Source organism: Haliotis rubra, unplaced genomic scaffold (assembly GCF_003918875.1).
Source record: "Haliotis rubra isolate DU_JTF1 unplaced genomic scaffold, ASM391887v1 Scf485, whole genome shotgun sequence".
Lineage (NCBI taxonomy): Eukaryota > Metazoa > Mollusca > Gastropoda > Lepetellida > Haliotidae > Haliotis > Haliotis rubra.
In genome coordinates, this window is record NW_025767174.1 from 807,019 (window position 1) to 833,752 (window position 26,734).

At 39.1% G+C, this 26,734-nt stretch overlaps 1 protein-coding gene across 1 annotated transcript; it reads left to right on the forward strand.

The window, feature by feature from the left end:
• The first annotated feature begins 1,670 nt into the window (after positions 1–1,670).
• Positions 1,671–25,396, forward strand: LOC124291194. The gene is made up of 9 exons (XM_046728128.1): positions 1,671–1,695; positions 13,087–13,329; positions 13,959–14,038; positions 16,091–16,160; positions 17,777–18,088; positions 18,837–18,907; positions 21,264–21,339; positions 23,005–24,146; positions 25,179–25,396. The coding sequence occupies exons 2-9, from the start codon at positions 13,125–13,127 to the stop codon at positions 25,284–25,286; spliced, it is 2,064 nt and encodes a 687-aa protein (XP_046584084.1). The 5' UTR covers positions 1,671–1,695; positions 13,087–13,124; the 3' UTR covers positions 25,287–25,396.
• Positions 25,397–26,734: the final 1,338 nt, after the last annotated feature.

Below are 26,734 nucleotides of genomic sequence, written 5' to 3' on the forward strand. Positions count from 1 at the left end.
GTCACCCCTCCCTGGGACAACTGGAAAAATCATTACCCGCCACCACGGTAACCGCCAAACTCTCCGCTGAGAAGCTGTATCGCTAACAATCGGGTAATGTCATAATATGACGCATGCAGTGTCTAAAACCGTTCGATTAGATGTTTTTGAGTTCACTATGTACAGATTTATTTTACCGACTTTCACTGCTTTATTTAAACTATTTTATACATGGAATCATTTGCACACTCAACTTAAACATAATTAAATTTTATAGCAATGTTAACCATGTCAGAATATGTTTCATTGATTTAAAAAATCTAGTCGAGGGGCAGATGCCATATTGTTTACATGTCATATATTCGGTAGCGATCATTAAGATAAAATAAGATGATAGTTTGAACATTTAATATGTCGGTAAGATAAATACGTTGTATGCTTCTCCCTCGGGTAAAAGGGTCTGATGTACGCCGTATTACCCTCGAGAGAAGCTTACAACTTATATTATTATTTTTAGACTAAGTGGGGGCGGTGGGGTAGCCTAATGGTTAAAGCATTGGCTCGTCGTCACGCCGAAGACCCGGGTTCGAATCCCCACATGGGCACAATGTGTGAAGCCTGGTGTCCCCCGCCGTGATGTTGCTGGAATATTGCTAAAATCGGCGTAACACCAAACTAGTCAGTTTAGACTTAAAGTGAGTATAGTTTTACGCTGTAATTTGTAATATTCCAGCTATGTTAATGTAGAGAACATAAGAAATGGAATTCACACATTGTACCCATTTGAGATTCAAACCTGGGTCTTTGACATAATGAAAGAATGCTATAACCACTAGACTACCCCACTGCTCCAGATATATCACACAGCAAATCACATGACCTGTAATAACGGTATGATAGAAACTGTTATTAATTGGTATCATTCCTGTTATCTTTACACCTCATCTCTGCATGTCCATGTGTCATCAGGCAAGTAGGCCATATCCGACATGTCAATATGACCAGATATCCAATGTGACAGTAAGTTGATATCATATGCTGACAGGTGGGCAACTAAACCTGCCCTCAGCGCTCATACCACTCACAGACCTGTTGGAGGCTGTGATGGGAGCAGCCATTCATATGTAGCTTTGTGGATGTGAATCATGATCTGAAAAATTCATCTCATGTTTTAGTGGATGTAAGCTGGAAGTTTAGAATATTTTCCACAGTCTCCAAATAAACTTCTTCTGAACAGGCTCTCTTGGGATGTAGTCTGTCTCACAGTCTCGGGAACTGCAATATTTTCCGTACTGTACAGCTCTTTCTGCAATGCTAAAGCCCTAAATGAAGCAGGTCTAGATAGATTTCCACAGGTTCTGAATCTCCTATTCCACCCGGGCTCCATTTCAATTTAAAAGGAGTTTTTATTCTATCAAGTTCATGTGTATTCAGAGACTAAGTCAGAGGTACAGATAAGCTGCGTATCTGCGTAAATTACGCAAACATTTATGTGAAAACCCAATTCCTATTAAGTCTATTGCATACAAGTATGCTTGAAGTTTTGTAAACACTCAATAAATGTGATCTTACATGCGTACACACAAAAATGTCCAATCGTAGCTTGCGTACCGGTGGATAGATAAAATAACTGACGTATATTGATAGGTTCTATTTTAGGACATGAACTTGACAACTTGCAGTCTTTGTTATCGTTTCTCATATTACAGATCAAAGGTAAATCACAAAAACTAACATTTAAACTATATTATATTTTTAAAATTAATGGAAAATGGCAAAATACCCAAATGAGTTTGATTGAGGTGAGTACAATTTATTTCGTTACTCAAAGGAAAATTAGGATACCCAATTGAGATGAACACAAGCGAGTACATAACTCAATGACCCAAAAAGTTATCTGTAGCTCTGTAAGTGTTAGTCTGTAAGTGTTAGTCTGTTTGGGAGGTTGATTGTGAGTATACAAATCTTAATGCTATTGGAATATCATTTAGATGTCGAAATATTTTAATGTCAGCACATGGTAGTCATCATTATAAATGTAGATCTGATGTGCACAACTAGAGCTATTGTTATCTGCTTAAAGAATGTTTTTAACATTCATTTTGGAAAGGACTAGTTATTAGGACTCCTTGCCTCTAGGCAGGAGACCTATTGTAATCGTTCAGATTATTATTATCATTATTATTTATTATTCCGCCGATTTTTGTACTAAACATAACTCCTAAACCAATGTCTCGAATCGCTTACAAAAAATCACACAGATGCGCACCAAGGTGTAGATATTCCCCTTAAAAATCTCTTGGCTCTAGGCCCAATAGCAAAGGGGAGATAATTCAAAATTAATTCCAAAATTTAAATGTTTGACAGCAAATATCTCAAGAACTAATTGTTCCAACACTTCCAAATCTCTTGTACAGATGCACAATCGAATTCCCAACAATTTTGCCTGGACGGGTCAAGTCGCTAAAACGTACTGTTTGGCAGTTATTTATGTTTGAAAGTTTTGTGTGGAAAGCGTTATGTACTGGTACTGTGCATGACTTGTCTGTCTTTGGTTGTCTATTCCTCTTCCTTCATTTTTTGAGTTGCTAGTTCGATGGATTGTTCCAACACTGTTGTGTCCCTTAGGTGACCAGGATCTGCTGATATGCTGACCCCATTATGCCTTGAAGGAATAGTATGGAAGTAGTTGGAGTGGAATGTTTTTGTTTAACTCGACACTCAACAATATTCCAGCCATATGTATTTCTGTAAATGATCAAGTCTGGGCCAGACAATCCAGTGATTAATGTTAACTATTAATGCATGGATTAACATGTTGGGATATTATGACATCCAATTAACCAAGTGAGTGATCCTGACCACGTGATTAGTACAGCGTGGTAGTCATTGCTCAACCCCCAAATCGGGGGGTGGGGTAGCGTAGTGATTAAAGCGTTCGTACGTCACGCCGAAGACCCGGGTTCGATTCCCCACATGGTTACAATATGTGAAGCCCATTTCTGGTGTCCCCCGCCGTGATATAGCTGGAATATTGCTAAAAGCGGCTTAAAACTAAACTCACTCACTCACTCATCCCCCGAGTAAGACCTCCTCTGTAGTGTAGTGGTTAGAGTGTCTGCCTGGAGAGCAGAAGGTTGCGGGTATCTCAGTGAGCTAGCACTATAAAACCAGCTTAAGTCTGGGCTAGTACAAGCAGCCACACATACACATGCATGCACGTCGTCATAGCGAAATATTCTGAAGTACGACGTTAAACCCCATTTCACCTCACTCCGCCATACCCCAAGTAAGTGTAAGTTTCTGAAGAAAAACGTGCATAGGTCCAATGACAACAGAAACGAAGGATTAAACAAAAAGAAACTATGAAGTCAGATGACATACCCTTACATTTATTTACTTTCCGGTGGACAAATGTGTACACCATGTTGACATGATCGATGACCTACTCCTAATACCTATCTCCATGGCAACAGGTATACACATGCTTACATACATACAAGTGAGCATTGTAATGTACATGCTGTACTCTTGTTTCTTTCCTCATCTCATGCTTCATAACGATGATAAAGCAAAACACCTCTGGAGCAGTAATTGAAAAATTAATCACCTTCCCTATCATTTGTTACCCACGAATACAATCAAATATTTATCCATTTCCAGGTATTATATATAGGCCTATTATGACAAAGCACTTTGTTGGTCCTGGTTGATGAAGCTGGGCTTATTTATTGATGATTGCGATAAAACTGGTTGGTGCTACCTTCCATTAAGTATGTTGACGAATCACAGAGGACTATCGCTTATTCCCTTCATTTAGACACGGGCCGTTGTTATATTCCGCCTCCTAACCCTTCTAATTTCTGAATAGCCAGGGTTTCTGTTTGTCATGTATGGGGTATCTTTGTTTGTTGGTTTCCACGACAACGGGTGAAGGGCTGGCTTGATTTCCATGTTGATTGTCTGGTAACCGTTGACTTGATCAATATATCAAGTTTGCATCACCTTGCTGGTTGATAAGTCGGTGGGGACCACTGAGGCCATGCCAGCTGCCAGACCTGTGATGGTGACATGCAAGTGAGATTTTGTAGATGGTACATGGCTGCCCCCCAGCGTTGTGTCATACACAGTGGGTAGGTGATATGTCAGACGGTGGTAGTCTAGACTAGTCCTTAGGTGTCATTGGAAGTAGATTTATTGGCTGCCATTGGTGAAGCTTATAAAAGTACTGTTGGAAATAGAAAAAAACTGTTTTTAGGCTGTTACTCTGTATCCCTAAAATTTACACAACTGCTAATAGCATATGTCGAAATAACCTACTTTGGCCTAACTTGGCATTCAGTCGGGTCAGTGAAATCGGGCAAAACTTTGAAAAATAAGAATAGCTGCTGAAAACAATAGATCAAACTATTGATGGCAATTAGGTCGCTCAGCCAGGTCTGACGACGGACCGTCGACTCACCTGGCATAAAATGCATGTGCTGCCTACAGGCACGAGGGGTCATCTCAAAGAATCTTGTGCTCTGTCATGTGTGTTGACTATGCCTCATCTATTGATTAACATCTTACGTGTCTTTCTTTCATGAAGTTTATGTTGAGATATGTAAAAGAGTATGATACCTGATAACCAAAGAAACGCATCATATTAAATGTCTCCAAATATATAGGTGGCATGACCACCCGATCGTGAAGATCGACAGGACTGGATATTATTTGTAAATTGTTATGACGTGCCGTGTACTTCCCCCAGTATAATTGCCCTAAAGGATGATCTTATCTTAGTGGATATCTCTATCCCCAAGCCCGACCCCTACGATCGTCTGCGACACCCATCCAGGTTTTGCTTTTAAGATGAACCCTCCTATTTGTTTCTTTTTATAGTGACAGTGAGACTCCATGGTAGCTACATCCTTAATAGTTTCAGCATGAAAATAATTATTTTTTACACCAGCTATCGTTTATAATGAAGCTACGTCTAATTTCAAATTGGGAATTTAAAAAGTGTCATTTGTAATACAATATCGTCGCACACTAATTTGCATAAAGCCATGGTGTGTTCCAAATAAATCGTTTTGGACTTAGAAAAAACCTGCATTGCTCATTTCTGCACTAATCTCTCCTCAGTAAAATCCTTTTTCCCCTACCACTGAGACTGAGACTGTAGTTAGGTCGAACTTAGTTTAACAGATATTTCACACTTTCACATATTACCTACATAAATTGTAGAGGTAAATGAGAAAATTTCTGACAGCACTTTTGTGAAGATCATTAAAAAGCAACAGTCTATTATGACAGTAAATTGTGCGTTTGTCGTTCGGTATTCACAAATGTTTGGAATGGACTCTGAAAAAATAATACTGTGTTCAGAATGACACACAATGTATCAGTTTTGAGAAAAATATCAAGGCCCAATAATTTGAATAATTTAACCTGACAGTACACTATACTATTTATTTTAAAGGGACATAATATGTTTTGTAAAGATCCTTGAATTTACGTTTTAGGGGTCCGTTTGACCCCGAACTGTGTAAGACAAACATAAAATCTTGTGGTAAGACAATGAACTAGGTTTTAGACAAGCATTGAGTGTCAGCTACCCCAAATCTGATCTCACCAACCAGTTATCTGAAATGGGTTTCTCACCCACAGGTGTTTGTGACATGTGAAGAGGAATGGTGGTTAGTGGTGGTCATGTCAGTGGAATTGTCAGATTTGATATGTATACAAGGCTTTGGAATACTGGCTTGAATATTGGCAGATAGTTCAACTAGCTTATAACATGCCTTTAATCTTTAGCAGATACGTCCAACTAGCTTATAACTTCCCTTTAATCTTTAGCAGATACGTTCAACTAGCTTTATAACTTGCCTTTAATTTTAGCTTTTAGCTTATAACCCTTTAATCTTTATGACCCCTGCAGGTTTTCCATTAGTCTGTCAAACAGACCCTGAAACAAATATACCTAATGCAACCCATGCAAGCCTAGAATGAATCGAGATTACCACAGTTTCTGAAAATGAAGAAAGTCTCTGGGTTTTATTATGGTTTACTAATCTAAGTTAGAAACGTTTTTTCTGTAAAATATGTTATTTTCAAGACTAAATGTTAGTTTAGTTTTACATGTGTCACTTGCTAAGCAAAGCCATATTTTTCTAATTTAAAAAACCTTCAAACCAAAAGGGTCATGAATGTAACATTAATCACTCATTCCTAGCATGGAATCGATCTTGTGATCAACTTGGCTTGAAGGTTCAATTAATACTTAAACACTTGGACAACATCTAAGATTCTCTTTCTCCGACCTGTTTGTTTCACCTGGGAGCGTGAGACAGTTGCTGAGGCAAGGAATTACCTAGTTTGTGGTTTGTTTTCTTTCTGTGCATAGTTAGTTTGTTGCTAGATGTATTTTGGAGCTGTTTGTGTATCAGGATGTATCGAAGGGTGTATTCAAGCACATAAGTATTGTGTCATGCCATATAATCAGCTACAGTCATCCCTCGACATAATGCGGTCTTGGGGTCCATGGATGATCCCCCGCGTTATTAGACAGTAACTATTACATAACGTGGAACAATGGCCCAAGTAAACTTGTATTTTCCATGGACATAACAAAACTGCTATTTCGTGTATTGTGCCAAGTCAAAAAATAGCTAACATAATAATTAACATAAGCTAAGCACTTTGGGTTATGTGGCTGGATACATTTTACATAGGAGACAGTTTGACAAGTCACCGCTGACTTCCCACGGTATGTGCCACTTTGATTGTAAAAACAAAATGTTGGCAATTACTTGTCAAAAATGACTTCAATGAGTCAATAACATAGGTCTTGGGGTTCATGGAAGTTGTACTCGTATAGAATGAGGTAATGCCATTTCACACATGTTTTCTCCGTTGTTACTGTAAACAGTTTTAATGAATGAAAATGGGATTAAATTTAATCAAATAAAATGAAATTATGTGTTTTCTGACATCATACATCTCTTGGATGGCGGTGTTTACCTACGCTATAACGCCATATGTTGCATCACAGCAAACATCGTAAGTACTTGGCTGATGGCATGTATTCATGATAAAGTTGTCTTTTATAAGTTATTACGATGTTCCTCTGTTCGTCTGATTATTCAAGACAACTCTGAATGATTTTAAGCATCTGGAAAACCATTGATATGTACGATGTACACTGTTTATTGCAAACCGCACTGAATTTCGCTAGTTTACAACGTGATTAACCTGAGCTCAACAGCAGATTTGTTAATAATCTATTTTCGATGACGTGAAGATGTGTGATCGCTGGGCAACTGTTTTTATGGGAGCCATGGATTACCCCGCAGTTTAACCGAATCCGCGGTATCGCGAGGAGCGTTATTGCGAGGTATGACTGTGTATATAATCTAGAACACCTGCACAGACACTGCAGCAAATGCCATTGAATGTTCGCAAGACGGAATTAAAGAATGCATGACACTGAGCCTTATTTTGTGGAAAATAACATGATAAAACAAATTGAAATCTCACTTTAGGATTTTCTCCTTTTTCTTTAATATTTCAGCTTTTGTTAAAAAATTTTTTGTTGTTGTTTAATGTCGCATTAAGCAATATTCCAGCTATATGGTGGTGGTCTGTAAGTACTTGAGTATGGGCCAGACAATCTAGTGATCAACAGCATGAGCATCGATCTGCACAATTGGTATAAGATGACATGTAGTTGGCTCCAGGACAAGCACTAATTCTAACCCGGATCTTCACGGGTAGTTAAATGTTTTGATCAGTGTTACTTGAAATATGTGTTTTAAATATTTATATTATGATTGTATCGTGTGGAACAGAGCTGAAAATTGGTGATTTTGCATATATGGAGTTGACTACAGTGGAAACCGCCTAAGTAAAGACCGCTTAACTAAACATACCGGATAAGTAAACACTTTTCTTTGGTCCCGGCAAATTTCTTCATTAATTATCACTGTTAGAGTCCGGATAACTAAACTCGGATAAGTAAATAATACCGCTTAACTAAAGTTTTTTTCACGATCCCTGGAAGTAAATTCCTTAACAAAAGAGACCGGATAACTAAATTAGCGATCACCACATAATCCGACATGAGGGGCACGTATCAGTCTCCGGCTAAACAAACATCCTACTTACAGCTCGCTGGCGTCATGCAGTTGACAATACACTGACAACTGGAAGCCAGCCCTGATAAGTTGTTCATTGTTTTATGTAGCTTGCGAGTATCAGTGATTAGACCAATCAGCAATGACAGTGAGTTTATCCAGTTTACATGGTGAATGACATGAAGCAGGCCGCCATTACGGTCACGTGACAAGTAATAAAATCTCGCGAAATCGGAATAAGATCAATTGGAAAAAATGCTTGTTTATTTAACACAAATGCTATCGTATAAAACAGAGAGATACAGTGTAATGACAGGCTACAACATGGTGGCCAACTATGTTACAGAGAAGGAAATGAAGTGAAGAAATGTTTTACAAAGAGACAATCCCTCGTGACATCTTTTGTGGAGTAAAAGGTTAGACTGTTAGACTAAAATATTTTGTTTCATTATGCTTGATTTTTATTACTTTGTATTATAAATGTATTACTTAACGCAATGAAATGTTAGGGAATAAATCATGTCATATTACTTACAAATGTTGTCTGTTCTTCTGCTGAATACATACACATGTACATTGTACATGCATTTGGTTGTCATTTCCAGGTTTTGATAAGTTTGATAAGTAAAATACCTGATAAGTAAACAATTTTGGCGAGTCCCTTCAGGTTTAATTTTTACTGATCAGGAGTTTATAATAGCCTCATTTGTAGAGGATATTAAAGATAGACTGTCTACATACGTGATTGCAGGTGGAAATAACCCATTGCCCGACTTCGAGTCCAGTGTTTTTTTTTCTGTCGGCAAGCAAATTTGGATATCACACTGTACCGGTGTCCAGTTGACCTTCCAATATTAATTATGTTGTTTATTTAAAAAATCAACAAGAAAACGGCCGGTATAGTGGAAAAGTTATCAGGGCAAGTGATTTTACATGTGCCACTGTACCGGAGTACACTAGCAATTTAAAGTTATTTCCATCCCTGGTTTGATGTCAAATTGGGTCCAATAATACTATAAGGAGCTGAGGTTTAGGGACTGAACTATGTTGTAGAAATAGTGTATCTGTTTGTATTGAACAAAATTTTGTTTGTTGTTTAACGCCACTTTTAGTTTTAACAGTATTCCAGCTATATGGCAGCTATCTGAAAATAATCGACACTGGACCAAACAATCCAGTGTTCAAAAGCATGAGCTTCGATCTACGCAATTGGGATACGCATGGTGAGTGAGCGAGTGAGTAACGAGTCCGGACCAGAAAATCCAGTGATCAATAGCATGAGCATCGATCTGCGCAATTGGGAACCAATGACATGTGTCAACCAAGTCAGCGAGTCTGATAATCCGATCCCGTTATTTGTTATGACAAGCATGGGTTACTGAAGATCAATTCTAACCAGGATCTTCACGGGTCTGCAGCAGAATTCTTGTCCTAATGATAAATATACCAAATATGCTTAGGACTGCACAGTATAACCGGTATATTGCAATACACTTTCCAAATGATACATATTGCAATATTTTTTCTGAGAACCGGTAGGGGTGGGCAATAATACCAGTTAACCGGTATATTGCAATTCGAACTTCACAATACGATATATTGCAGTACACTTTTCGCGAACCGGTTCACCTGATACGATCGGCAATTTCCGTGACCATGATCGGTAAGTTTCGTGATGTAGTCATAAATACTAATAACATTTGCATTGCCTTTATGTTATTATACATTAATATATTTGAGAACGTTTATTGGTCATGTAATTGCATTTGCATGACTTTTAAACCATATAAATAAATTAAAAAAGATAGATTGGTACCGGCACTCTTGTATTGATAAACAACCCAAAATAGCTCACACCGCTGTAGTGCTTTTTCTCGAGTACAAAACTTTAGAGCGAAGTCTTCAATTTGGAAACATTTTCAATTGATCGCTTGTACAATCCAACTGAGTCCTGACAGTGGCCAGTGGCATTATTTCAAAAGAAAGGAAACAGTAATTTCATTACCTTAGCCCTTAGTTATGGTGATTATCTTTATGGTTTAAATTAAGATCGACACATACTTTCATTCACAACAAATTTTTCCTTCATTATTCAATGACACAACGGCATACTGTAATACTATAAATTGTGAAAAAAATAAAATAATACAATCCATGACTATGCAACCTAATTTTGAGATAGCTGTTATCAGAACCATAACATATATGTTTAGGGACTTATAATGTAGAAAGTTGGATCGACATGTACTATTAGTGTCGCTCACTGTCTCAAACATTTAAGTTCCAGTACGTATCGCAATACACGTACCTGAATTGCAATATATTGCAATACAATTTATTTGCCAATACACAGCCCTAGATATGATGGTGACAAATGTGGTAGATATCCAGGCCTTGTTTGTGACACTTATCAGTAAGACCTTCATATAGATTCCGCTCCAAATATATAATATAATCTGTATACAACAGTATCAAATAACTAAACTTTGTGCAGGTATAAAAATTACATAATACTCCAAACATTTTATGTTTCTGAACATCGATGTGAGTTCTATGGATATACAACTTCTTTATTATAAATGTGAGTGTACAGAAGGAAAAAGATGTTTTCGTTTTTAGCTTGGGTCAGCTCGCCCAAATAGACCCGTCGCTATGCGTATATGCACGTGGGTTTTAAAATCTCGTGCAGATGACCCAAGCTAAAAACGAAAACATCTATTTCCTTCTGTCCATCCTATGCGATGTTTCGGTGTAGCTACTAACACCATTATCAAGCATGTCATCACTTGCTTGATAACGGTTTTAGAAGCTGAAATGTCGCTCATATTAATAATAACATAGTTGTATATCCATGGATCTCTCCAACTTCTAAATGCCACTCAAAGAAGTTATTTTATGTCGCTGTACAGAAATATCCATAAAATCCAGCTAGAAATTCATGTTGGTTGAAATTGGTTGTACAAAATCCAGACAGAAGAACAAATTGTCCTTGTGTGTTATTTAAATGAAGTACACAATTTGTATGTCAAGCATATGCATCATTAACAAATATATATATCAGAACTTTGTCTTGTCAAATGTCTTTGAATTGAAATTTTTGTTCAATTCCCCAGCAAGCCATTGTCAGTCTTTATTTAATATCGTGCCATTAAGTATAGGAAAACCACTCCTTTATTGAGTGCCCTTCTCTCAAATTGTATCTATGTGCTATAAATGCCTGTGACCTGTTCAGTGCAGACATAAGGATTGATTGACTGGAGCTATGTTTGTATGTATTGCAACAGAGTTTGCTGAACTCTTGAATCACTGGTGTGTTACGACATCTTTGTTGTGGTGAAGTTACGTTTCCAAAACAGTTGTTTTCACATCGGTGTCGTAATGACTTGGGGCCTGACAGCCAGGTTTTCCAACTGTGTGAAGAGAGGGGGCTTTATTTGTATGTGCCTTCAATATGTGGATGTCTGCTAGTCTCATTTGGAGTAATAACTTTGTTCAGGTAGGTATTTTCACAATCTAAGTGGTTTAGTCAGATTTTCTTGTTGAAAACAGAACGATGTTAGGGACCCTTCATAAGTTATGGCTAGGGGAGGGAGGGAGGGGGCTTTTAGCAATATTGATGATGATTTTTATAGAGAGGCATGTACAATGTAAATGCCCCCAAAAAAAAAAAAAAGAAAAAAAAAAGACATTCGTCACTTTGGGCTTTGTTCATACATTAAGTAAACACCCTGAGAGATAACTGGTATGCTAGTGAATACACTATTTATCATCACATCTTCATGTTCAACCTTACTTACAGATGCCCCAACACTTCCAGCATCCCAGGAGTTGACTCTATCAGATCTAGTTCTGTCAATAGCAGGGTTTTATCTTGACTGGTACAAAACCCATAACACAAGGATGTGTACAATGAACACTTTTTACTGCAATTGGCACTGAACATTACAGCAGACTTATTGATATGCTATTTCCGATGACGTGAAGATGTGTGATCGATGGGCAAGTTTTTATGGGAGCCACAGATCACCACGCGGTTTAACCGAAACCAAGATATCGCAAAGGGCATTACTGCATGGAATGACTGTAATATGAGGATCCTTTAGAGCATTGAAATGGTGTTGTGTAGTGCACGTTCAGATAATTACTTCAGAGCCTACAATTAATCCGTGGTATGTGGACAGTGGTCGCGACTGATGGGTGAAATAACAGACAGATATGTACTCTTGATTCCCTGCAGGGGTGGAAATAACCTATTGCCCGACGTCCGAGTCCAGTGTTTCTTTCTGTCGGGCAAGCAAATTTGTATATCACACTGTAACGGTGTCCACTTGACTTTCCAATGTTAATTATGTTGTTTATTTAAAAAATCAACCAGAAGACAGCCAGTATAGTGGAAAAATTATCAGGGCAAGTGATTTTACATGTGCCACTGTACCGGAGTACACTAGCAATTTTAAAGTTATTTCCACCCCTGCCCTGTAGGTATGCTCCCGGTAAATTTGTGCGTCTCTCTGGATATGATGTCTTTGATTTTCTGTGTCCATTCTCTATATTGTTTGTACCAGACTCACATTTGTGAGTCGCATGAAACTCAGAAATAAATAGTATATTGTGATCTCACAAACTAACAATACAAGTATCGCCTGTACGTTAGTATTGATGACATTCAAAGCTTTAGCGACTTGATTCGTTCCTAGTGTCTGGGATGTTTGCATGTTAAATTGATGCAGACGTATTGAGTAACATGATGTCTGTTTGTTTCCCGTTAAATTGACGCGGCCACATTCAGTAACATGAGGGGCGGTGGGGTAGCCTAGTGGTTAAAGCGTTGGCTCGTCACGCCGAAGACCCTTCGCTCGAATCCCCACATGGGTACAATGTGTGAAGCCCATTTCTGGTGTCCCCGTCGTGATGTTGCTGGAATATTGCTAAAAGCGGCGAAAAACCAAACTCAGTCAGTCAGTAACATGATGTTTGTTTGTTTATTTCCCAGATTTTCATTATGTTCCACACAAGGATCTACCACGAACAATGAAAATAAACACCACATATGAACACAACAACGCGAAACAGGAGCTCTCCTGTTCATGGAGGGAGATCCAGGCACTCCCAGCATGCAATGGCTGTCCTCGAACCCGACTGAAGCATGCAGCGTGTGGGCACGGCGGTCAGGTCTACATCTGCAGTGGGAAGGACAACACACTACCTCTGAAGGATTTCTGGCGCTACCATCTAGGTATGTGACCTGCTTCTCTAAAACACGTGAATCAAAGTGTAGAGACATTTGCTTCTGTCTGATCATCATGAAGTGGATGTGTGCATCTAATCCTCTCCCAACCTCCCTTGCCACAAACACAGATACTGCCATGTTTATGTACATCATGGGTCCATAGGTAGAATAAATTGTGCTGGAATATACTCATAGAAACAAATAAAGGGAACACATGAAAGAACAAGTGTTCCTTTATTTATTTCCAGAATTTCACTAACAGTGCAATACATACCTTGTGAAGAAACCTGGAAAACAATAAAGGAACACTTGTTCTTTCATGTGTTCCCTTATTTGTTTCCATGAGTATAGTTTTTGTGACATGCGACATAGAGACCCTCTCCACAAGCAGCTGTAGTGCTAAGACGATGTCACCTTTCCATACCTTAACATGGACTTGCGAGAGTTACGATGCTTTTGTGAATGGAGCCCAATGACTTTTTAAACCTGTGTCATCTTACCCAATGGATGATGCCTATCAATGTGAACAAGTTTGTTTGTTGTGCCAAAATCAGTAATTTACAGGGCACCATGATATAACTGGTATCTTGACAACTGTGGTGTAAAACAGCTAAACTGAAGTCCTATGTTTGCAGGTAGCGGAACATGGGAACGTCTGACGTATCGGGGAACATCACTGCCACATCTGCAGGGTCACACCATCGTCTCACACAAGGTCAGTCAAATGCAACAGCTGTGGATACAGATGTGAGAAAACCTGTGAAGACCCGTGTTAGAATCTTCAACAGCCCATGCTTGTCATAAGAGGCGAATAATGTGAATGGTCAGTCAGGCTCGCTGACTTGGTTAACACATGTCATCATCATGTCATCATGTTATCAGATCGATGCTCATGATGTTGATCACTATATTGTCTGGTCCAGACTCGATTATTTACAGACCGCCGCCATATAGCTGGAATATTGCTGAGTGCGGCAAAAAACAACAAAAAAACATACGTGAGAGAGGAATTAGACCTATGTATACATATTTTGGGGGAATAAACATCAACTGCAGGACTATGCTGAATAAAGTGAATAAAGTAATTTTCAGTTAGAACAAATGTACAAGCAGCTATCATGTTATTTATAGTAAATGCCATGAATTAAGAAAACACTTTTTCGAAGTCGGGTGAGAGAGGGAATATGATAGTCATACGTGCTTCAGAAAATCTGTTGTGGAACTATTTTGCTGATCATGGACTATTTATCCCATCTGTTCCAATCGAGAACTGTCACCTGCACAGCAAACAAACAAAATGTTCATAGTGCTCTTACATTTTTATTATCCTCTGCCTGGGACTGATTTCAATTATATAGAAGTGGAACATTAAACAGGGAATTATTTAGTGTTCCAAATTAAGTCCCTTGGTAGGGAAATTGGGGAAAACAATTTACTTTCAAAATTGGGATTTTATAAGGGAATTAGAAAATAGTTCTATAAGTTTCAAAGGTATTTCAATACTGAATGAAGCATTGCTTTCAGTGTAAAAATAGAAAAATGGGCGTTAATGGGTGTGATATATGTTGGTCCCATTAGTGCTGGAGTGATCAGGTGGTCAGGCTTGCTGACTTGGTTGACACATGTCATCGTATCCAAATTCTGTAGATCGATGGTCATGCTGTTGATCACTGGATTGTCTGGTCCAGACTCGATTATTTACAGACAGCTGCCATATAGCTGGAATATTGCTGAGTGTGGTGTAAAACTAAACTCTCACTCACTGGAGTGATTGATCAATTGTTGATGACCATGGGATACTGATCACTATTCATTAACAATGAAACATGGAATTAGACTTTAGAAGGGATGTTTTTCATTTTTGTTTGTTAAATCAAGATATAAACAACTGATGCAGTTTCCTGACTCGTAAAACTGTGATGTAAACAACATACTTTCGTTAGTGTATAGTACACAACCCTGTGCACTTAAAAGAACCCACGAATCCGTAGGTATATGACCAGATGGTGGCCACATGAATACGTGCAAACACCTAGTTGCGGGTACTTGGTGAACTTGGACTTGGAAAGTACTGTGACTATGTGTCCCAGTCCACCCAGCTGTGAATGGGTACCTCGTTAGGATGAGAAAGCCACAATAACTCGGTGCACCTAGTGGCTGCAAGAGTTGTATACTCCCAGGGAGTTGAGATTGATAAAACGATGTGCTGTTGAGATTGACATCCAATGATCGAGGGAAAAATATACCAGCAGCCTTGAGCATGCAGTAGTTGCCTGGATATGTGTACTATATAAATATCCTATAATAATAAAAAATAATAATAATACTTTCATTTGTGTCTAAACAGGAAGTATCCTCAATCGTCATGGTCGTGGTATTAACTGGGTCCGTGTTTCGTTCACACAATGTTATGATTGTGTCCTGTTATTGCTCACTGGAGTTTTGTGTTGGGTTGATGATTACAGTTGATTATTGATAGATTTCTGATTATTGATCTGCACATTGTGAGTGACTAGTCTGTTATTAACCCACACAAGTCAACACTGATAAACACTTGTAATATCAATAGTTATGATAATATTAACACAAACTGAAAAAAATCTGATTTTACATGAACTGAAAAATTCTGTTAAAATTTTGGAAACTTGGGGCTGAATGTTGGCCTGTGACCACTCTACATATTAACAAATTGATCTAAATATTGACCACACTATATTGTAAGTCTGTTTGTTTGTTTGTTTTGATGCCATTGTCTGTCGTGTTTCAGAGGATGCTGTTGATATTTGGTGGGGAATTCAGTGCAGGGACTGAGCCGCCATTGTGGATCTTTAACATAGGTCAGATTTCAAGATTCATTAATGTTAAAAAAATGTTATTCCCGACAGTTTATGTGGAATGTTGACATTAACAGTGTTTATAGCTGTGCATGAACACTGAACATTGTATGAAACTTGTGTGATTATATACCTCTGAATGACTTTGATTAACCAATCACAATTGAGTATTTACTGAAGTCATGGTAGAATCCATGTTTGATCAACACTCATGGTGATTCCTTGTTATAACTGCTCCCCAGCAGCCTATGGTTGTTGTACAAGGTGACTGAGTGTATTGGATGGTCAGGATTTGTGACTTGGATGTCATCATTTCTTGACAGATGGGAATGTTGCTCAAGATATAAGTTGTTCATTGATCATGAGGGGGATATGGGTTGATGTACCCTCTATGTTTGTTTATGTAACCTGGGTGCCGTTGAACAAAGCGGTCTTAGCGATAAGGTGACCATAACTCCCATACCTTAACATAGGCTTAAGGTAGACTTAGCGCTAAGGTTGTTTTGTACAATGGCACCCTGAACAAGAAAGGTGGGGGACATAAACAAGTACTCCTTATTATCATCCAATACCCGTGCTTCAAACAGTTGAAACATAACGAACACCTCAATGTTATGTTTGAACTGTTTGAAGCACGGGTATTGGATCATAATAAGGTGTACTGGAGTTAGGCAACAGCTAAACACTACTAACATGAAGTACCAAACAAATTCCACAGTTCGGTATTTCCAGCGGGCAACATAGACAGTGTTACTCACTTGTAAGCTGGGTACATTGATTGGCTCAGCCAATCAGAAAACAACATTTATGTGTGAGGAAAGGTAACAATCAATGGATTGTCGGGTCTATGCTCATTACAGACTGATGTTATAAAGTGTGAGCATTGTGTACGACTGTAAACAGGACTGACTGACTGAGTTTGGTTTTACGCCGCTTTTAGCAATATTCCAGCAACATCACGGCGCGGGGGACACCAGAAATGGGCTTCACAAATTGTACCCATGTGGGGATTCAAACCCGGGTCTACGGCCTGACGAGACAACGCTTTAACCACTGGGCTACCCCACCGCCCCCTGTAAACAGGAAATAACACGGGAACCCACTGTTGGGTAGAACAATGTTAAAAGGAAGATGAATACAACAGTAATTGCTGTATATTGTAAGTTTGTCAGGAATCTTGAAGCTATATGATGGCTGTCTGTAAATAATCGAGTCTGGACCACACATCCCAGTGATTGACATCATGAGCATAGATGTTAACCATTGTGATATGATGACATGTGTCAACCAAGTCAGCGAGCCTGACCACCCGTTCCCTTAGCATTGTTTGCTGAAGACAAATTCTAATTTGGATCTTCAAGGGTCATATATTGGAAGTACCAAGACTCACTGACTGACTGAGTTTGGTTTTACGCCGCTTTTAGCAATATTCCAGCAACATCACGGCGGGGGACACCAGAAATGGGCTTCACACATTGTACCCATGTGGGGATTCGAACCCTGGTCTTTGGCGTGACAAGCCAACGCTTTAACCATTAGGCTACCCCACCGCCCCGTAAGTTCCAAGAGAGTATGACTGTTCGATGTAGCTGTGACAAGGATGTTGTTTGTTTACACAGATCAACTGTTTCTTCACAAGCCCTGCACCGATGTCACCGTGCCTCAGCCAACCAGTCGAAGGGACCACTCGGCAGTGATGCATTGTGGGATTATGTACATATATGGAGGCTTCGTGGATCTGAGGGGGTCCAGCAGTGAACTATGGGGGTATCATGCAGATGAAGATTACTGGCAATTCATTTCCCCAGCATCGGCGGAGATGCCTGGTGGTCGTCATGGCCACAGCAGTGTCATGCACTGCAACAGCATGTGGATGTTCGGGGGGCTGTGTGACCTCACCCTCAAGGCTGATCTGTGGAGCTACCATTTCTGTGAGAATACTTGCTGCAGTATTAGTGGGATGATGTTAGCAGAACACTGGTCCATAATAGCTTACTGTTGTTGTTGCTAGCATAATACTGGTTGTGCTTGTTGAATGCTGGTTTATGCTGGTGGAATACTTGTTCGTGATAATTGAATGCTGGTTTATGCTAGCTGAATACTGGTTCATGCTAGTTGAATACTGGTTGAATACTGGTTCATGCAAGTTGAATACTGGTTCATGCTAGTTGAATACTGGTTCATGCTAGCTGAATACTGGTTCATGCTAGTTGAATACTGGTTCATGCTAGTTGAATACTGGTTCATGCTAGTTGAATACTGGTTCATGCTAGTTGAATACTGGTTCATGCTAGTTCATGCTAGTTGAATACTGGTTCATGCTAGTTGAATACTGGTTCATGCTAGTTGAATACTGGTTCATGCTAGTTGAATACTGGTTCATGCTAGTTGAATACTGGTTCATGCTAGTTGAATACTGGTTCATGCTAGTTGAATACTGGTTCATGCTAGTTGAATACTGGTTCATGCTAGTTGAATACTGGTTCATGCTAGTTGAATACTGGTTCATGCTAGTTGAATACTGGTTCATGCTAGTTAAATACTGTTTAGTGCTAGTTGAATACTGGCTGTACAATAGCTGAATATTAGAAGAAACAAGCTAAGTACTGGTTCAGACTGAAGTTATTGTAATAGAGTTATGGAGAGTGTTAATGTTGACCATGTATTCATGTTTTCCAGTGAGTCAGAAGTGGCAGAGGATCAAGACAGTCCAAGGTCCCCCTCCTATGACGGGTCACACAGCCGATGTTGTAAGTATAACTCACCATGTCACCATGACATGTTATCATGGTGGGGCGGTGGGGTAGCCTAGTGGTTAAAGCGTTGGCTCGTCACGCCGAGGACCCGGGTTCGAATCCCCACAAGGGTACAATGTATGAAGCCCATTTCTGGTGTTCCCCGCCGTGTTGTTGCTGGAGTATTGCTAAAAGCGGCGTAAAACCAAACTCAGTCAGTGTTATCATGGTTACAGGACCACTTCCGTGGGGTTTGCCTGAAGATAGACTAACGCTTATTCTCTAAGCATATATAGTTTTGATAGAAACAATTTATTCCTTTAAACTGAAAAGGAGCCTTAATGAGATGGGGGATTCAGAACATGAGGAAATCTAGACTTGCTTCTGTTAGAGCTTAAGCATTACAGAAAGGGCTGGGTGGAAGCGCAAGTAATGTGGTTCAGGGACTGTGAGATGGACTAGACTGGAGGTTTCACTCCCTGGAAGTCATCGAAAGAAGGTTCTTGTTGTTACCCTGCCTTGTGCTTAGGAGTAAGGGTATAGGACAACAATTGTTTGGCTTGGTCGGCTCCGAGTCCGTATACTGGGTACCCGCTATGGTAAAATGTGGACCTGTTCACATAGATTGTTTGAAAAATGTCTGTGAGATACAATTCATCTTACGAGTTATTTCAAAATTTAACTAATAAGCAAAACCAAATGAGATATTTATCGAAAGAAAGAGTTGTAAGATAATAGTATCTGACAGGCAAAAGAGCAGTCATCTGTTTCTTGACATGTCACTATGAAAGTGCAAAAATCTTACATGTGACATTGGGGTATGCAGCTATTTTGCTTTTATGCAATGCTGTTAATTTTAGAGGCACAATGTCACACATTTTTGACAATATCATGGCCTATATATTATATTATTGGGGCATATACACTGACTTTAGCTTCCTATTGATGCAGTGAAAGACTTATTATCCCTTACGACTTGCCTGAAATCAATAATTGAAACTTCGAGGCGAACAGCCTCCAAACAGAGAATACTTGCCATATATGGAATGTAAACAATTGCTCCGTACATCGAAAACTGTCACACACAGTGTTGTAGGTGTTTGTCAAACTGGTTTCAATCATAAGTTGTGCTTAGGATATTCGTAAAGAGCGCTCCAAGGGACATAACTCTATGGGGTTCGCTTGAAATAATGTTCGGCCGGTAGGGGGTGTGAGAGTGGATTTAATGCAATGTTGCATTAATTCATTTGAACTTTTTAATTTAATATTTTAATGTAAATACGTAAAACATTTTGGAATAAATTATATGGTAGCTTCCCTGAGGGCTGATAGTTAGAATTATTGAGAGAAATGCATTATTATTTTTTTAAAAGAAGTGTGGTTTGACATTGTGCCTTAAAAATGGTATGCAATGCTGCTTGTATTATCATGGTAAACTATATTTTTTGATGGTGTGTGGTGCATCAGTTACATCATAGTTATTTTTGCATGGGATTAATTTTCGCGCTTTTAGCGCAAAAAGATTGTGCGTCAATAATCATACCAAGCGAAATATTCAAGGTCAAGTCATGACAAATACTCAAGTAGGAACAACATGCAATTTGTTTAATGCAGCCAATCAGTGATTTGACCATGTGAACAAAACGTGTTCATAAACAACAAACTTTATGATTTCAATGTTTAATTATCGTAAGTCCTACAGGGTTTTACATAGACTTTTAAAAATGGGAGTCTTGGTGACTCACAATATTTATTTTGGGGAGTCATTTTCAATATTTGGGAGTCATGAAAAGTTTAATATTTCTTTGTGTTAATCATTCTCAGTATGTAAATGTATGTCACACCACCAAATGAAACTACAGCATTGTTCAATTCAAACAGCCAGGATTACTGTGTCCTCTGAGTTCTCTGGAACAATCTGACAATATCATTTTTTGCTTATGAAATCGATTTTATTGAACTGAGTTGTGAGGGTCACCCATAAAACTTGCGTCAAGCTTGACTCGTATGATAATATTTTGAGAGTCGTTTACAAAATTGTTGTGTCAAATACGCAGGAATAACGCGTCATGTAAAACCCTGGTCCTAGCATACACTCTTCCTTAATTCATTAATTATTCATTGGTGGCTAGCTTTGATCATTGCATGCATGTTGTGAAAACTTTGTGATGGATACCATCACTCAGGTGTTCGAAATGCGTGAAAAAACTACTGTGCTAACAGGTCTTTTGTGAACTTTCTGCGAAAATTGCACCTCGTGAAAATATATACGATTACAGTACTATGGAACTGATGTTGCCATGACGATGTTATGCATGGCTTCTATTATAGTGGTATGCGATATTGCTGTTATGACAGTATGTTGTTGCAGGTGAGGGAGAGCATGGTGGTTGTGGGCGGAGAGAACCAGGGGCAGCTGTACAGTGATGTCTGGCTCTTCTACTTCAGTAAGTCTTGCAATACACATTGTCCTTCGCCATGTTGTAGAGTGTAACAAGATTTGCCCATGCAACACTATAATGACATCAGTAAAAACAGGCCAAATTTCAAGCTACCTGTTGTGTCCAAAATGTACTAACCTTGCAGTCTTTGTACACTTAGGCTCAGTATTATTCGTTACACTGCTATGCTGAGCCTGACCCTAGTAGAAGGTCGCGTCAGCTACCCTTTTGGACTGACCAATCAGCACACAGCTTACCAAATCACAAAAGTTAACATTCGCACATACTGTTTGAACCTTTACCTAAAAAACTCAAAGGATTCCAAATGCTATTTTCTGCATGATCGCTTCCGAGTAATACACATGGAAGACGCAATGAGTAACAGATGCTGAAAATATCCTTTTCGTCAATATTCAAGGATGTCATCTTGCAAAAACGTAAGCTCATAGTAACCTGATAAGGAACCCCAAAGCGTATATACTGCAGATCAAATATCTGTGTTTTATGCGGATTTCCGTTTGTTGTTAGATCAGTGTCAGCGCGACCAATGAAGAGAAAATCCAAAAACTGTTTTGTAGGTCCCGCCGAACCCTATCAATTAGCTGTTGTCTGATTGGCTAAATCCGTTCGTCCGTCTCGGGTTTGATAGGACGGTCATAGGTAGCTCAAAGGTTAGCTGACGCGACCTTCTACTAGGGTTAGTTAGACTCAGTACAGCAGTGTAACAAATAATACTGAGCTGAAAAGGTAGTGCCACACATACCTTGAATGTTGTGGTAAGTGTTTTTTCATGGGTTACCTACAATTGTACATAAATGTATTGAAAACTTCCTACCTACTTTAACGGAGCAATAACTTGTTGTTAGTTAACACTGCACTTGTGGTTAGCTATATGGTGGTATTCTATAAACATTCAATACTGTAAATAATCCAGTAATCAACATCATCAGCATCGATCTACGCATATGGGATACGATGACATGTGTCAACCAAGTTAGCGAGCCAAGAAGTACTTCCTGTTAATAATATTGTTGTAGAACTGTTGATCCAGTGATGTTGACATTTCATTCAGTTATTTTGAAAGTTCAAGATATGATTGTTATCGTGAGTTTAAATCTTTACTTGAACCTGAGTCGTATCTATACAACTTACGTAGTAAAAAGCTTCGTAATGTTTTCATACGCCTGAGACTTGGCCTAAATGATTTATATATCAATCAAGGAAGATATTCATCTATTATAAAATCACAAAGGTTCTGTCCATTTTGTAATACTGTAGAGAATGAATTACACTTTCTATTTCTTTGTCCTGCATATAATGATTTAAGGCAACTGTATTTTCCACAATGGCTACAATCAAATATTAATGCTACAAAATTGTATTCAATACTTTCCTGTAAAGCATCCCTATTACAATATAAGGTAGCTCTATTTATTTATCACGCGCTTATATTGAGAAGAGATTCAATGTAACGTGTGTGTTGCATGTTGTATATGTTGTACATATCATACATATTTATTTTGTATATGGGCCTCTGGCCTTCATGCAATAAACTGATTGATTGATTGATTGATTTGAGAATTCTGATTGACCAATCGAGGCATGGTAATAATGTTAATATAAGTTCATGTCTTTCTCTTTGTGTGATCATATCACTGATGCTGTTCACAGATACAACTATGTGGAGGAAGATTGCCTTCCCCCCCAGTCCTCATCATCCTCTACCCTGCTCCCAGCATGCAACAGTGTGTGTTTCCAGTAGCAACAGTCAAGATGCAGGGGGAGATAACTCTGTCAGGTGTTTCTCTGAATCAGTATTACAGAGCCCCAAGCCTGGTTCAAGTAAGATCAATGCTGGGCGTCCACGGACGAGCCCTTCAGTGACAACAGACACTCCACAGACGTCGTGGGTGTACCCTGTGAGGTCTGCCTCAAGAAACTGTGATATTCTCACCTTGGAAGACAGTAGTATAAATAATGTACAGATGACCGAGGTCAAAGGTCATGATTATGCTCCGAGGTCAAAGGTCATCACAGGTGACGACAAACGACCTTTACTGAGATTTGTGTCTCGAGATTCGAATGAAAGTGTTGGAATTGACAATGTAGTGGACTGTACTGCAGATGAATCTCAGGTTCCTGTAAGTAAAACATGCTCCGATTTACCGGCCAAACCTCTTAATACCAAAGAACAATCTTCTGTTGTACATACTCATCAAGCTCCCATGTCTTACTCATGTGAAAGCCTCCGAACAACACCACCCATTCCGAATCATCATCAACCCGATGGTGACACCACCCATTCCCATCTTCTGATGACCTCGACACTGGTTCACACCAGTCCTGCAAATCATACTACCATCAGAGCCACTTCTCTCAAAGCTATTTACTCCAAGAACTGTGATGATTTGTATATTGAAGACATTGAGCAACAACAGGTGTCGCCTGTTAAGGTGCCCAGTCCCTACATCTTCACCAAGGGGTCGACACAGGTGTTACCAGAAGACTGGATTGAGCTTGAGTCCTTTCATATATCTGAAATGGGCAGCTCTATTGAAGGCCAGAGGTCAAGGTCGGGTCATGACCTCAGCACGACCTTCAATAGTCCATTGTCAAGGGATACAGCATCTGTTCCATGCTCAGGTGTGAATAGTTCTCAGGATAATTGTGACGATTGTGATGTACAGGTGAAAGTTCCACCTGGAGGATATAAGAAAGTTCTTGTGACAGTAGCTACTCAGACAGGAAGTAACCTTGATCTTGGACCTAGCAGCATGGGTGAGAGGATACCATCTGTCCAACAAGAAGGAATGGTAAGCACAGTGCTGTTTCACAAATGTCAATCTCTGTAAACCTGTCAACTATAGTAAGATATAAGTACCAGTACCCTTCCACAAAATGACAAAACTTAGAAGCAGCCAGATATTTGCCACTGTTCTCCCTGCAGTGAATGAGTACCTGGTGGGATACGATGGTCATATGACTGTTCACAGTTTAGGACGTCACAAGTAGCTTATGTTAATCAGGGTAGTATAATAATGTCTTCACTTTGCTCGTAATTTGCGCTTATCGCCACTGAGCATATTTAAGGTGGATGTTAAGTGCTCTGCAAATGAATTATATGTATTATTGAATAATCACATTAAACTGCATCATGGTATCTCATACTGGCACTATGAAAACAGCATTATTCGTGACTTGTACAAGCAGTCAAACAGACACCCAGTCGCACACACGTGCATGCACGCATGCATCGCAGTAAAAGTGCAGTAATCGTTGAAGCAGCTTTGAACCCTGTGTTTAATAAAGACAAGAAAAGCTATAAAGACACTATATCACACCACACTTCTCTAAAAATAAATAATGCATTTCTCTCAATAATACTAAGCTATCATATAATTTATTCGATTTTATTTACATATTTTGATTACAATATTAAATTAAAAAGTTCAAATGAATTAATGCAGTGTTGCATTAAATCGACTCTCGTGTCCTCTACCGGTCGAACATTATTTCAAGCGAACCCCATAGAGTTTTGTCCCTTGGAGCGCCCTTTACGGATATCCTACACAAAACTTGTTTGACAAACACCAACAACACCAATTGCGACTGTTTCGATGTAGAGAGCAATTGTTTACATTCAATATGTGGCAAGTGTTCTCTGTTTAGAAGCTGTTTGCCTCAAAGTTTCAATTATCAATTTCAGGCAAGTCATAAGGGATAATAAGTCTTTTATTGCATCAATAGGAAGTTAAAGCATATGCCGCAAAATATATAATACAGGCCGAAATATTGTCAAAAATGTGTGACATTGTGCTTGTTAAACACTTTGTCCTCCTTTCCAGGACTTGTTGGATGGTGTGCCGTACCTGCTGGTGTTTGGCGGGAAAGTCAGGAAAAGACAACTCTGTCAACAGCCGATCAACGTGTGGCGATTTGACCTCACAGTCTGACAGGCATCTAGCTTAACTTTTCCGCCATGTAGGGCTCGGTGGATTTCCCCATCTGCTGTGATTGTGTTGTGACCATCCAGTGTATTTATTGTGTCCCCTCTGTCCGTAGATTTGTCTCCAATCCACGAGCCTTGAACGCTGACACCAAGAAAGGGTGTCGGACCTCTGTGGGAAGAAATGTCATCATTATTGTTCAGTTGACAGATTTCCCCTCTGTCCGTAGATGTGTCATTATTGATAGGCATAAATATGGTATCATCAATCAGTTGGTCAAATTTTCACTTTGGCTGTATATTTTCTGACAGTACATATTTTTATACTTCTGTTGATAGTACCACAACCCCATTGTTCCCCATTGACAGTGTACATGCATCAATGCCGGCCATTGATTGGACAGGTAGATAGTGATAGGTTGCTTCAATAGTCTTAAAAGATATGGTGATACAAGTTATATTCATACAAAATGTTTTTCTATATGTGTATTAAGACGGCAATTAATGAATAAGTGCTAAAGATGACCCACGTTGATCCATTAAAACAGAATTTCTTTGCTTTCTTTTCGTCCATCTTTACCATTGTAATCTAAGTAAATGTAGACATTTCTATGGCAGTTAATTATCAATTTAGTAATGATATACTTAAATCTGTATCAATATTATGATTTATTACCTACGAGGACGAACATATCGGGGTTCATATTTTTCATACGATGCCCTAGGGCAAGATATCACCTTGTCATGGTGACGTGACGTCATGAACAAGACTACGACGTCACGTTTCTTCTGTGACGTTGCGTTCTACATGCGGCGACGGCGGATAGCCAGCTTGTGTTTGAAAGTAGATTTCGGTTTATTGCCCTCAATTTGACGACCATATCATACTATGTTTACGACATTCGTGCCTAAATATCGGAATATCCCTCGCTTTCGCTCGGGAAATACCAACATTTAAGCACTTGTGTCGTAAACATAGTATGACATGGGCACTTATATAATATCCTCTATTTACTTAAAATGAGTCCCACCCTCTATCTAATGTAGTTGAACAGGCAAAGGTGGTACAGTTGTCTGTGGGTCTGCAATTTACACTGCTGGGTTGTCTCCCTTAAGTGTATCAGGAGCCCAAGATCCAAGATTTAAGTCCCAGCCTTTGGTAAACCTGGCATTCTAGTCAGTCTCACAGCTCTGGTAAATTCTCCTTATAGTGTTATAGAGAAAAGTACTGTTGTTCTCGTTGGTGTATTGTCAGTATAATATGTTTTTCAACTCACAACAACAGTTGACTTTAGTCTGGAAACTGTTTCATGTGTTCGCACTTACTGTGGTTAGAGATATTATACAAAGAGGATACTAAACAACCTTCCGTGTAATACCATTTTTATTAAACACGGAAGCGAGTTTAGTATTCCGTTTATTACTCTCCAACATAAATTGATAGAGACTGCCTAC